The following is a 13,670-nucleotide window of genomic DNA, read 5'->3' as shown; positions in this document are numbered from 1 at the left end:
CTTCAAAGGAGAATATTATAAATCAAAACCAAAAGTCAATGAATTGTATTAATATGATTTGCTTTAATTTTTTAACAGATTTTATGCTGCATGTGTAGTTCTTGGATTGCAATATTTACATGAGCACAAAATTGTTTATAGGTAAGTAAATGATAAACTCCCATGATGAGTTTGGGATTCAAGTTAGTTAGTCCTTTCATATTTTTGATGTTATTTTGTATGTGATTTTTTTTAAAAAATGTATGTGTTAGCCCTTCCAAGTAGCAAATAGAGCACTTCAAAATGAAATTTTCCTCAGAAATAACATTTTTTCCTGATCTTTTTTCCTCCCTAGTTAAAAGAGCTCAGGGTAGTTCAGTCCAGACTGTCACGTTGTATATTGTGCTTGAATTTTCCCTTTCAAATAAAGTAAACTTGCCTAGACCAAGGTAGGAAAAAGGCCATTAAAATTTATGGAGTAACTCACATACATTAAAAATCTGACTCCTTTCAAATAAATGCAAAATTCAAAGTAAGTGCCAAGGAGTTATTTCTATGTAAAGAGTCTGGATGTAGAAAAGTATCAGTATATTATTGACATCAATAAAATGACTGTGACAATATGCTTGTAAAATATTGGTTCTCTCAAGTAGAGTAAAGATGCTCTCCACATTTTACTTTAGACTACTTATTAACTTGGCAAATTCTTCCTTCCTTTATAATGCAAAGTTAAACTTTGCTCAGGTCAAAGTCACAAACTCTAAATAAAGACAGAATTTGATGAGGTTTTATGGCATTGAGGTTCCTTCATTTAACTTTGTGTTCTTAAGTGATAAAACACTCCTTCCTTGAGTATGCTCCATTTTTCCTACCATAACAGGAAAAACTGAATTTTCATTTATCATATTTGCAAGCAAAGCAGTAAGTATTGCCAAAAGGAGATGAAAAAAATCCAAATCTTCAATAGAGGATTTAAATCCCCAAATCAGAACTTGGAAAGTATATACTTGGTAAAAAGGATATTTGGCCATTTATTGCTATAGGAATTTATTTTTTAAACCAGATTTATTCATTTCATTTCATTAATTTTAATTTCTTTTCCATTTCTTTTTTTCCCCACATAGAGATTTGAAGTTAGATAACTTGTTGCTAGATACAGAGGGCTTTGTGAAAATTGCTGATTTTGGTCTTTGCAAAGAAGGTAATTTATTTTTATTGAAGTTATTTTTCAAAGCCTGGTTGTTGCTTTGTCTTTTAGTAGTTACAATTATTGCTTGTGGAAGGGAAGGTACGTTTCAAGTACTTTTTTCTCTATTAAAAATCCCCTGGGTTGTCCATATATTTTTATTGTATTATTATGAAGTTCAGACATGAAAGGGATTTGAGGGTAATCAGCTCCATGTTTCCACACGTGACTATTAGAAGATCTGGAAAGAGGTTGAATGACTTGTTGACTGTCCTAGGGCCAACACCTTAACCAGAAGATGGGTTTCTTTTTCCTATTTCAGGATTCCTTCAGTTACATAATGACTCCTTACATCTAACATTGGCATGAGTTTCCTGGAGCATTCTCTTCATATAATTATTGTCTTTATAGAAAAGCATCAACAAGTGCTAATTGATCTCGTCTCTATTAATCATCATACAAAAAGAATTATGAAAACTCAGTACCTTACTTTGAGATACATAAAAATCAATTTCTTCTTATTTCACTGATCCAGTAAATCTCTGATCTTATCAATGCAGATGTTGCTTTCACCTGCATGCGTGAGTTTGTTTGTTTTCCAGTTTGCTCCACTTGTTGTCTGTCTACTCAACATGCTAGAATTCTTCCTTTAAATCTTTGTATGTTCATTTTATGGATATGGGTAGAGAAACATAGCCGTTCATCTGTTCTCTCTCTTAACACATGATTGGCCTACCTCCTTCTCCTGTCATCCCATTCCTCCATATTATCCTTTCTTTATGAACATCTCTGGTGATCTTTGGAAATACATGCTAGCCTAGCTGACTCCATTGTGCATCACCCTGGGGACTTTGCTTTACACAAAATTTTTCTTCCATGATTGAGTATTTCTAAATTCACAAATTACATTGTCAGGGAAGCATTTCTGTTGTTAAAATGAGGAGATGGAGAAATCCCTAGTAAGAGAAATGCTTCCTGTGTGCTCAGCCTGGCAGCAGCCCCAAGGGTACAAATGGAAGCAAACATAATGGTCTCTGCCTTTAGAAAACTTCTCATTGAGGAAAATGTGACATCAACAAGAGCCGACTTAGAGCTGAAGGAATGTTGTGGACTGGGCTGGGAAATGTTATCTTGGAGGCCTGCATCCTCTGGCCGGAATACGTCTTCAATGCAAGGAACAAGTTCCTTCATAGGACCTAGCCTCCAAGGAGACCATCCTTGTAAAGTCTGCTGTAAACTTTAATGCTTTCTGCATAAATGTTAGTTTTTATTACTAAGCAATTTTCTCAGTATTATTCAGCCATATACATCCTCTTGTTTAATTCTGGGTACTGTTCATTAGTTAGGTGTAGTGTCTGTCCCATATGTATATAAATGTATGTGTGTGTCAAATATGTTGACATGTATGTATCAATATGTTTACTCAGGGAAATGGTCTTAATCTGGACATAGGTATTTTTATCCATTTAGTTTTCCCATGGAGGATTGCTCAAGCAGTTTCTTGAAAGTGGCCCTCTTGATATTCTGGTTCTTGAAGCAGCCCCCTTCATCTCATCCATAAACAGAAGCACTGTAACAGCCTCATGTCTATTTAGACCTTCCAGCAGTGAACACCTTCCTTTGTTTGGTGTCAGTGATCAGTTAATTTTTTTTTATTTATGAAGGCTCTGGGAGGATCTCAGCATATACATGAATGATGCCTCAGTTTAGCTGTTTGATTTTAAACCTTTAAGATATCTTTCTGTAGAGTGGTAGGCAAGGAGGGTTTATTTTGTTTGTTTGTTTGCTAGAGTTTGCAATAGTAACAATGGACCACAATCCTTTGTATCCTGGATTCTTTGCTGCCCCAAGAGAGCAAATCATATGAGCTTTGCATGCTTTCAGCTTTGTGCCACTGCCCAGCATGGTCCTTCTCACTTGGAGGTGGTTCTCGTCCACTCAGGTGGAGTTCTGATGGTCCCAGGGGCTGCTTAGAAGATGGCCAGTCAGCTGCTCCATAGAAGTCTGTATTAAAGACACCTCTTGCCTCAGGCTACACAGCCAGAGCTGGGGCTCTCACCTGGTTCTGTTGAAATGGAATCCAGTTCTTTTGCTGCCACATCTTGTTCTTTGCTCACTAAGGCATTTTAGGTGTTCTCTTTTCCTTTTTTTTTTTTTTAACATTAATAGCTCATTTTATAGATCATGTTGAAGCTGTTACATTTGTTGATATATTTTTAATCCTTCACTTTCTAAATTGATACTGCTTTTTATTTTTCCTCAAAATTAATGTTTCAAATGCAGAGCTGAATGCATGGACTTCCACATCAGTAGCCACATTCTTTGTTTCTATTGACATATTATCACTTTCATTTTTTGCCTTTCTTGGTGCTTGGTGTATACAACATTAGTTAACAGGACAAGTTAGTTTAGCCTCTTGATGCTCCCAAAACTCTTAAGAGTCTAAGTTGCTGGACAGGTGAGATTTATAAGCAATCTGCTGTCTTTTGGCCTCCATAATTTCCATTTTATTTGTCACTTCTTCCCCTGTGCCCACCTCCATAATTAAAGTGCTGAGGGTCAAAATTGTTTACTTTCTTGAACTTGTCGAATTCTTTGTGTAGTAGAATTTTTCTATCTTTTTATCCTCTTCAAGAAATGCTGGCTATAATGACCTTGATGATGATGATAATCTTATTCATGATCAGAAAATCTATCCAATGGTTTTCTTTCCACTGGATCTTTGAGGAAAGAAGTTCTGCCTCCTCTTTGATATGGCTTCTAATTGTGAAAATACCTCCTTTTTGCTTCTGATTCTTTTTTTCTTCTGTTTTTGTTTTTTACTAAAGGAGGAACAGCTTATTTGATTTAGTTGTTCCAGTAAGACTTCAATTCATTGGCATCTGACCAGAGAACTCCATTCATTTAGATGAAGGCTTAGGTTTAAGTTAATATTGATAGATTGTCCCAGAGCTATTCGTTTGTTAATTCAATCTTTCTTCCTTTTCCATCACAGACCTTTCAGAGTGGAAAGGGCCTATCTAGCACTGAAGTTTATTTTGTTTTGGTTTTTTTCTTTTTACTTCTTTGATTTTTAATTTGAGTTGAACCTAGGATTTCATTGGTGACTATAAAAGGGAGCTCCCTCTGCAAGTAAAAGTCTAAAACTTTTTCAGCAACTTCAAACCTTAGAGTGCTGCTTGAGGCCCTGAGAGGCCAAGAGACTTGTCCAGAGTCTCTTAGAGTGGGTCCGAAGCAGGCCTGGAATCTAGATCTTCTGGGTGCTCCTGGGCCATTCTGCCTCCTAATGGCTTTTGTTTCATGGTGCTAGCCAGCATTGACATGGCTTTTCAGGGATTGTAAAGCCTGGTGCAGATAGCATCTCCCCTGCTGGAAAAATAGCAGGGCAAGCTTTTATTTCATAGAGTTGGAGTCAGAGATCTACTTTGAATGTAATTAATGGAAATCACACCTCTGGGGCGGATCCAGTGGCCTAACAAGGTACATGACAATGAGCTGTCTCTGAGCTCCTGGATGTGGTCCACAAGAAATGCTCTCTGACAAAATATGCAAAGCTAGCAGTGGGAGAGTGGAATTTGAACCAGCCCAAGAGAAGATGTGAGTTGCTGGCCAGACTCTGATACACCCTGTCTCTGGGATGCCCTCATCAAGTCCCCTCATAAGCTTTCCAAGTATTCTAAGTTGCTGAGTCAGGGGCTGATCTGTACTGAAAGAGTATATGTCCTCACTAGACCACATTATTCTGATAAAACTACAGGTTCATGTTCTTTCCACCCTTTTCCTTCTTCCCCCTCGCCCCCAAATTAAAAAAAAAACACATCTGTGTAAAAGTGTAGGCACAGATTTCACTGTTGATGAAAATAGTTAAATCAAAAGACTTAATAAAGTAAGTTATACACACACACACACACACACACACACACACACACACACTTATAAATTTGTAGTAGTAGTGAACAGGACATCAGAATAAGAGGCAGGAGACCTGATTCCCCCCGCCCCCCCCCCGTTCTATTAAATGATTTTCTTCCTGATTTATTTGTGAAGTATAGAGATTCCCCAATGTCCTATTTAAGAGATTTGTGAAGTTTTTTGTCTTTTTTAAGTATTATAAAAAGCTTTCAGCCTTTTAGAAATATCCATTATATAATAAATTCTTCTTGTTGACTTAATAATATCACCAACTTAGGAAATGTAGATTTGATGATTACATGTATAAATCATAGGAATAAGTACATTGAAAATGAATTCGGCTAAGTGATATTCTTATATTGTATGGAAAATTTGTATATATAATCTTAGTCATCATGTGATTATCCAGAAACATGCTATCTAGATTCTTAAATTTTATTCTTAATAACTTCTTTGGAATTTTTTCCGTCCAGTTTTCTAGTCACATTATACATTATATCATCTTGCCCAGAAGAAGGAAGAAAAAGTAATAATAGTCCATTATGAAATTAGTATAAAAGAATACTGAGGATAGAAAATAATTTTAATTAATAAGCTAAAATTATTTTGGATAGAATTTATTTTATTTTGAATTGAGTTGGCTCTTACATATTTACCTAAAGTGCCAGTTATGTATGATTGTATTTCCCCATGCATTTTTTATTTAGGAAAATGCCACCTAGATGGGAAAGAGTATATGAGGTACCTAAAGAGTGATTTGATTTTTCTCTTTTCCAGGAATGGGCTTTGGTGACAGAACAAGCACATTCTGTGGCACTCCAGAATTTCTAGCTCCAGAAGTCTTGACTGAAACGTCCTATACAAGAGCTGTGGACTGGTGGGGGCTTGGTGTGCTCATTTATGAAATGCTGGTTGGAGAGGTAAGTGCCCGGGGGCCATCCCGTGGTTTAGTACTGGGGTGCAGTGGTGTCTCCCCCTCCCAGTAGCTGGAGCTGAAGTTTCAGGACCTTGCAAAGGGCCTGTCACTCAGCAACAGTGACTACAGTCAGATGTGTGTAAATGTAGAGTATGGGCTTCAGTCCTTCAAAAATAGGTGCCTGCCCTGGTTTTTGTTTGAATCCTCCCAGACTTTGATGAGTTTGTAATTAATGCTGTTAGTGTAATCTGGATTGGGTCTAGATTTAGACCTCTCTAGACTTACCCAGAACAGGCTGCCTCCAGGACCCAGGAGTATATTATTGCACAAGGCTAGATTCCAACAGGCTTTCCAACTGTTTAAGGTGGTATTGGGTTCAAGGGAATTTACTTAGACACTTTTTTGAGTCCATAATCTTTTCACTACCCAGCATTAAAGATCACAGTCCAATCATGCCTTCTCAGGTTGTATGGCTTCTAGTCCATAATCTCCACTGACTTCTCCCCCATTGGTCTGCCCAGCTTTCTGGGGGTCATTTCCCATTTCTCCTCCCATCGTGTACGTACAGTCAAGGGGACCAGCTGTCCTGCAGGTATCCTTGCTCTCTCTCTCTCCCCCTTTTAGTCTGGTCAGAAATTTCTTTAATAACACATGGTCCTCAGGCCTCCTTCTACAACAGATTAAAATAAATTGAGAAATTGTTAACCAAATAAATAAAAACATAGTAAAACACAGAAAATTTTACTAAGTGGTTTTCTTTGTGTACAAATCAGTAACCCCCTTTCTTATTTGCATTTGACCTCATTGCATTGAACCTCTTCTCCTATGTAGTTCATCAGTAGGAGGTTGCAGTTTACTCACAGCCACCTTGTATCCCTCCATTTTCCTTTGAATAACCCACATCTTAAATTCTTTGGAAATGATGTTATGCTATGACCTGCAGCTATCTGAAAATATATTGATATTAAAAAAGGATTAGGCCTTTATTTCAGGATAAAGGTGGAATAATTTTGAAAAACTGATCCATTCCTGAAATGCAGTTTAACGCCTTTCCCAATTCTTTTTCCATTCTTATTTCTAATAGATTAGCTTTCTGGCTGTAAGGCCTCCTTCTTATCATACCTCTAACAACAGTCATTCTTCATTCACTGGATAATTAGTCCAAGAATAAGGTTTCTTATGCTCTATAGAACATAAGTATACTTAGTATACTAAGCACAAAGACAGTCTGTCCAGACAACAAATATAGACACACAAGCTCTATTTTAAGTTAAATAGGAAATAACCTATAAGAAGAAGGCTCTGAAATTGAAGGGGATCGGAAAAGGTTTCCTGTAAAGACTGGATTGTAGGTAGAGGTTCAAGGAAAGTAGGGAAGGCAGAAGTAGGAACAGAGGAGGGAGAACATTTCAGGTCTGGAGGATAGTCAGGGAAAATGCCCAGAGGTAGGAAAGTGAAGGTCTTGTTCAAGAAATATCCAGAAGGAGGCCAGTGTGAGTAGAGTGAAGAACATGCAAGGAATGAACAGGTAGGAGAGGACCAGGTGACAAAGGGCTTTGAATCCCAAATAGAGCATTTTATAAATGATTTTGGGGACCCAGTGCAGGGAGGAAGAGTGACCCTAATCAGGAAGGTAAGGGTGGCTGTGAGTCAGCTGTAGCCTATCACTGATGAACTTCTAGGAGTTCAATTGAGAGGTTGATTGGAGGATGGATTGGAGTGGGGAGAAACTGGAGGCAGGCAAACTCTAGTGCTGTAATTCAGGAATGAGCTGATGAGGACCTGTACCAGATGGGTGGCCTTGTCATAGAAGAGAAGACGTGTTCAAGTATTCAAGAGATATTGCGGTTTGGAGAAGGGGGTGAGAGATAGTGAGGAGTTGGGGATGACTCCTAGCTTACAAGACTGAAGGGCTGGGAAGATAGTGATGCCATAAATAGAGAATATTGGGGGGTGGAGGAAGATTTTAGGGAAATATCTACTGGAAATTCAGTTCAAAGTATTTGAAAAGTATTTTTCTTGATTCTTATGTGAAATATCTTAGCCCCTTCTTCCTCTCCTTTGTCTTCCTCCCAGTACTTAACTATCACCCATTAACTCCATCTTTTCACTATATTATACCATTATATTCAGCTCTTTCCTGTGCCTTGTCTATATCTGCTCCTTTAAACTGCTCTTATGAATGAGAAAATTCATATGAGTTAATCTTTTTCCCATGTAGGAATACAAACAGTTCAATATCATTAAGTTCCTCATAGTTAGTCCTTCTCATCATTCCCCTCTATGGTTCTCCAGAGTCCTGTACTTGAAGATCAAACTTTCTGTTCAGCTCTGGTCGTTTCAGTAGGAAAGTCTGACTGTCCCCTATTTCATTGAAGGTCCATCTTTTCCCCCTGAAAGAGGATGTTCAGCATTGCTGGGTAGTTGATAATCAGTTGTAAACCAAGATCTTTTGCCTTCCAGAATATCATATTCCAAGCCATTCAAGCCCTTAATGTAGATGCTGCCAGATCCTGTGTAATCCTGACTGTAGAGCCACAGTAGCTGAGTTGCTTGTTTCTGGCAGCTTTTAGTGTTTTCTCTTTGACTTGGGTGTTTTGGAGTTTGGCAATAATATTCCTGGAAGTTTTTCTTTTGAAATCTCTTTCAGGAGGTGAACAGTGAATTCCCTCAGTTTCTATTTTACCCTCTGCTTCTAGGATCTCAGGGCAATTTTGCTGTATTATTTATTGAAAATTGAAGTCTAGGCTCTTTTCCTGGTTGTGACTTTCAGGTAGCCCAATTAATTTTTAAATTATCTTTCCTGGATCTATTTTTAAGGTCGGTTGTTTCTCCAATGAGATATTTCACATTTTCTTCTAATTTGGGAGTGGGGGGGTTGGTACAGTTTTATTTCTTCCTGATTTCTCACAAAGTCATTGGCTTCCTTTAGTTACATTCTGCATTTGAAGGAGTTATCTTCTTCAGAGAGCTTTTTTATCTCCTTTTCTAGCTGGCCATGTCTGCTTTTTAAGGCATTTTTCTCCTCATTTGCCTTTTGTGTTGCTTTTTCCATTTGGCCTAAACTGGTTTTTAGCATATTTTCTTCTGTATTTTTTTGTATTTCTTTCACCAAGCTGCTGATTTGGTTTTCATGACTTTAATGACTTTCATGTGCATAGCTCTCATTTCTCCTTCTGATTTTTCCTCTACCTTCCTTAATTGCTTTTCAAAGTCCTTTTTGAGCTCATCCATAGCCTGAGCCCATTTTCTATTTCTCTTGGATGTTTTGGATACAGAAGCTTCGATTTTTGTCATCATCTGAATATATATCTTGATCCTTCATGGGACCAAAGTAATTTTCTATGGTCAGATTCTTCTTTTTCTGTTGTTTGCTCATTTCCTCAACCTATGACCAATTTATTACACTTCCAAGGCTTTGGGAGGGTTTGGGGACAATCCACAGGGACCTCAATTCCTCCAGGGTCTTATGAGAGGTTCTGACTGCTCTCTCTTGCCTGTGTTCAGGCCTTCTGCCCTGGAGCTGTGAGGAGGGTCCTTGTTCCACTATGGTGGTATGGGGACCCAAACTGCAACCTGGATCAGAGTGTCAGCAAATAGCTGCATCCTGCCCCAGGGAGAGCAGAGAGATCTCTGCAGTCTCCCCCAACCCCCTTACCTTCTGTGGGCTGGGTGGCTCTGCCAACTCCCACGCAGGTTCTCACCGCATGGCTGCTCTGATGTCAGAGCTCTACTCTACACTCACTCTCATGAGGGAGAGTTCTCTTACCACCCCTTCAGGCTGTGCCTGGTGATCCCTGGGCCAAGAGGTCTATAAACTGCCCCCTCTGCCACAGACCTAGGTGCCCAGTCCTGCTGAACTCTGGCTGCACTATGCTGTGGCTGCAGCTCTTCCAACCTTGGTCCCAGTGAAACAGACCTTTCCTTCAGATCTTCTAAGTTTCTCTTTGACCAGAAAATTGTATCACTCAGTCTTTCTATGGATTCTGCCCCTCTAAATTTTGACTAGAGTCATAATTTGACCACTTTTGGAGTTTTTTAAGGTAACGAGTTTCCAGGAATTCCTGCTTTCACACTGCCATCTTGGCCCCACCCCCATTCTTGTATTTTCCTAAGTTTTTAAGTTAATTTTGTGACTACAAAGAAATATATGTGCTTACATGGTTTGTAAAAGCCTCTGTTCCTAAATTTTCATCAAAAGTGCACTGGATATGTTTGTAGATTATTCTAAAGATTGTATAGATATGTGACTCATTAGTTTTTTATATTTTCTCAGTCACTTTTTTAATGAGATAATTTTTTAAATAATTTTTTTAATAAATGAAAAATATTTTTCTTACTCCCATTGTGAAAGAAAGAAAAATAAAATCGGGACTGGGAGATGTCAGGGGGAGGTGGCTCACCAATCTGTCTGTCAGTCTGCATTCTGAGTTCATCACGTCTTTATCAGGATTTGAGGGATAAGAGTCTTTCATCATGAGTCCTGGATTCCCATGGTCAGAGTTCTTAAATCTTTGAAGTTTGTTTGTCATTGCAGTTTTGTTGTCCTTGGTTGCTTCTTCTGGTCTGTCAGATCGTATGAGTATTCTCAGGTTTCTTCTCTGCAAAACTGGCAATCCAACCTCCCCCCAGTTGGGGCATGCCCCCTTTCCAATTCTTTGCACAAAAAGAGCTTCTATGAAAATTTTTGTACATTCCTCATTATAGTTTGTTTTTTTTTGCATAGGATTAGTCCTTCCTCCCTCTTTCTTCTTTTAACCAGTTCAATTGAGAGGGAGGTTCAGGGGTCATCCACTCCATCTTTATCCCTTCTTTGTTTTTTATGTGGACTTATAACCTGTCTTATGTGAGATCATTTTTCCCATCCTTCCTCGCCCTTTTTACTCCCCAGTGTATCCTTTCTCCCACCCTTCAGTTCTTTGTAGATGATCCAAACCGAACAGAATCACTTCCAAGTACTACATTTAAGTAGATTCTGTGATTCCCTGATGCTGATAGAGAGTTGGTGGGGGGAGGGGGAGGACTAGGTGCTGTGTAGCAGGTGGGGATGTGTATGTGTGTGTGATATCCCCATGTTAAAATGCCAAGTTTATCTTTAGCATATAATAATTGTGCGTTTGTGCTTATCTTTTCACGTTTCTTGTGACTCTTGTTTACACTTTAAAGTTTCTAATGCAGCTCTGACCTTTTTGTCAGGAATGCTTTCATTAAAAGTTAGTTCTCTTCCCCAAAGGATTATATTCCATTTTTGTTGGCTAAGTTATTTTTGGTTGAAAGCCTGTATTCTTTGTCTTGCAGACTAACATATTCTAAGTTCACCACTTCTTTATTGTGATGGGTTCTATATTTTGTCTAATCTTGCCTATAACTCCTTATTACATGAATTCTTCCTTTCTAGTTGTTTTCATTATTGTTTCTCCAACTTAGAAACTCTGGATTTGTATCATAATGTTCCTAGGAGTTTTCATTTTGGAGTCTCAGCAAGTTTCAGATGGATTCTTTCTGTTTCTACTTTGTCCTTTAGTTCTAAGATCTAGACAGTTTTCTTTTGGGTTTTTTTGGGGGGAGGGGCTAGGCAATAGGATTATTAAGTGGCTTGCCCAAGGCCACACAGCTAATTAATTATTATGTGTCTGAAGTTGGATTTGAACTCAGGTCCTCCTGACTCCAGGGCTGGTACTTTGTCCACTGCACCACCTAGCTGCCCCTTAGACAGTTCTCTTTTAAGATTTCTTGAAATAGGATGTCTGAGGGTTTTTTTGGTTATGGTGTTCCGATAATTCAATGATTCTTTTTTCCCCCCTTGATCAGTTATTTTTTTTGTGAAAATACCTTTTTTCCTACTTTTTGTTATTTCAAAGAATCATAATTTTTATTTGGTACATTCTAGTTTTCAGAAAGTTTGCTTCTTGGGTCACAGGCATTATACTTCTTTTGCCAAGCTATTTCTCTTCCTAATTATTTATTTTTTCCTTATAATATTTTTTTTAACTCTTCATCTTTTCTAGAAATTCTAGTCCAGCTTGTGTCCATGCTGTGCTTTCCTTTAAGGCTTTCTTTATTTTTTTTTAGGGTTTTGTTTTGTTTTGTTTTTTTTTTTTGCAAGGCAAATGGGGTTAAGTGGCTTGCCCAAGGCCACACAGCTAGGTAATTATTAAGTGTCTGAGACCGGATTTGAGCCCAGGTACTCCTGACTCCAAGGCTGGTGCTTTATCCACTGCCACCTAGCCACCCCAAGGCTTTCTTTCTAAATTATTTTAAATCCCCCTAGATTTGTTTCTTGAGAGTCTCTGTCACCTTAATAACTTTTTATGGTGGGCTTCTTTTGTTCTTATTCATTCTTCTAGCCCACTAACAAATGTTCAGTTTTAAGTTAGGGCCAGCCTCTGCACTCTTGAGTGAATGTGTGGACTTGTCCTAATATTGCTTTCTTATATATTGACTATTATGGTATTCTAAGATCTCAGGGACAGCTCAGGCTGGGGATCTGCAAGTTTTCAATTTTCTTCCCAAAGTGGTCTGATTCAAGACAAAATCTGATGTCTGTCCTTCTGGTGTCATTTATAAATTCTTTTTTTTGTTTGTTTTTGGTTTTTTGGGGTTTGTTTGTTTTTTTTGCAAGGCAAATGGGGTTAAGTGGCTTGCCCAAGGCCACACAGCTAGGTAATTATTAAGTGTCAGAGGTCAGATTTGAACCCAGGTACTCCTGACTCCAGGGCCAGTGCTCTATCCACTGCACCACCTAGCCGCCCCTCATTTATAAATTCTTGACCTGGATTTGAGTCTGAGCAAGCACACCTGTGGGGTCTGCAGCCTGTAGGGAGCCATCTCTCCTGTTCTCAGGGTCAGAGGTGCGGGCTCCCTGCTATCCACTTGTAGCAGATGCTCTATCCACTGTATCACCCAGTTGCCTCACCAGGGAATATTTGTAAAAAATATTTGTTGTCTGCCGCACTTAATAAATGTTTTGCCCCTTTCTTGCCCTCTCTCTCCTGTTTTTGATCCCATTGAGATGATGTTTGGGTCTCTCAGCAAGCTTTTTACAAACTTAAACATCTTTCCCACTACTTCTAGCTGGTTTATGAGATATTTCTCATTACACTCACACCTTCAGTTAGTCCCTGCACAATTTTAGAAACAAGTTTTGTATTCTAAATCATTTAGAGTAACTTTCAACAATTTTTTTTTTAGTTTTTGCAGGGTGATGGGGTTAAATGACTTGCCCAAGGTCACACAGCTAGCCCATTATTAAGTGTCTGGGGCTGGATTTGAATTCAGAGCTTCCTGATTCAAGGGCCAGTGCTCTGTCCACTGTGCCACCTAGCTGCCTCTAACTTCCAACCATTTTTAAGAATTATATATTTTGCTCCATTTTCATTCCACCTTTCAACAGAAGTGCTTTCCTCTGAGATGCTGTGGGTGAAGCTGTAGAATATTTAAGGAGGATTAGCACCTGCAGGGTTGGGTTTGCCAAGCCCCCTTCCAGGCTGCGCATCCACCACCCAGCTTTCACCTATGGCATGCATAAGTGTTACCACATCCTAAGAATGCCATCTCAGCAGTGGAGTTAGGTCCGGACAAGAGTGACCCAACAGGCCTCAAATTTATTGATGGGAGAAGGTTTGTCCAACCCAGTCCAAGCATGGGAAGACTTCTCCAGGTAGAACAGTTGGAAGA

At 38.8% G+C, this 13,670-nt stretch overlaps 1 protein-coding gene across 3 annotated transcripts in view; it reads left to right on the top strand.

The window, feature by feature from the left end:
* PKN2 (protein kinase N2) overlaps positions 1-13,670 on the top strand; it is a 160,537-nt gene that overhangs the window by 141,280 nt on the left and 5,587 nt on the right. For all 3 annotated transcript variants that reach the window (XM_074221750.1, XM_074221749.1, XM_074221751.1), the window contains exons 17-19: positions 79-141; positions 1,104-1,180; positions 5,855-5,997. In XM_074221750.1, the coding sequence (XP_074077851.1) occupies positions 79-141; positions 1,104-1,180; positions 5,855-5,997 (283 nt within the window). The remainder of the gene's footprint in view (positions 1-78; positions 142-1,103; positions 1,181-5,854; positions 5,998-13,670) is intronic.

This window comes from Macrotis lagotis, chromosome 2, assembly GCF_037893015.1.
Source record: "Macrotis lagotis isolate mMagLag1 chromosome 2, bilby.v1.9.chrom.fasta, whole genome shotgun sequence".
NCBI lineage: Eukaryota > Metazoa > Chordata > Mammalia > Peramelemorphia > Peramelidae > Macrotis > Macrotis lagotis.
Note: the sequence above shows the minus strand (reverse complement) of the source record. Positions and strands in the feature narration are given on the sequence as shown.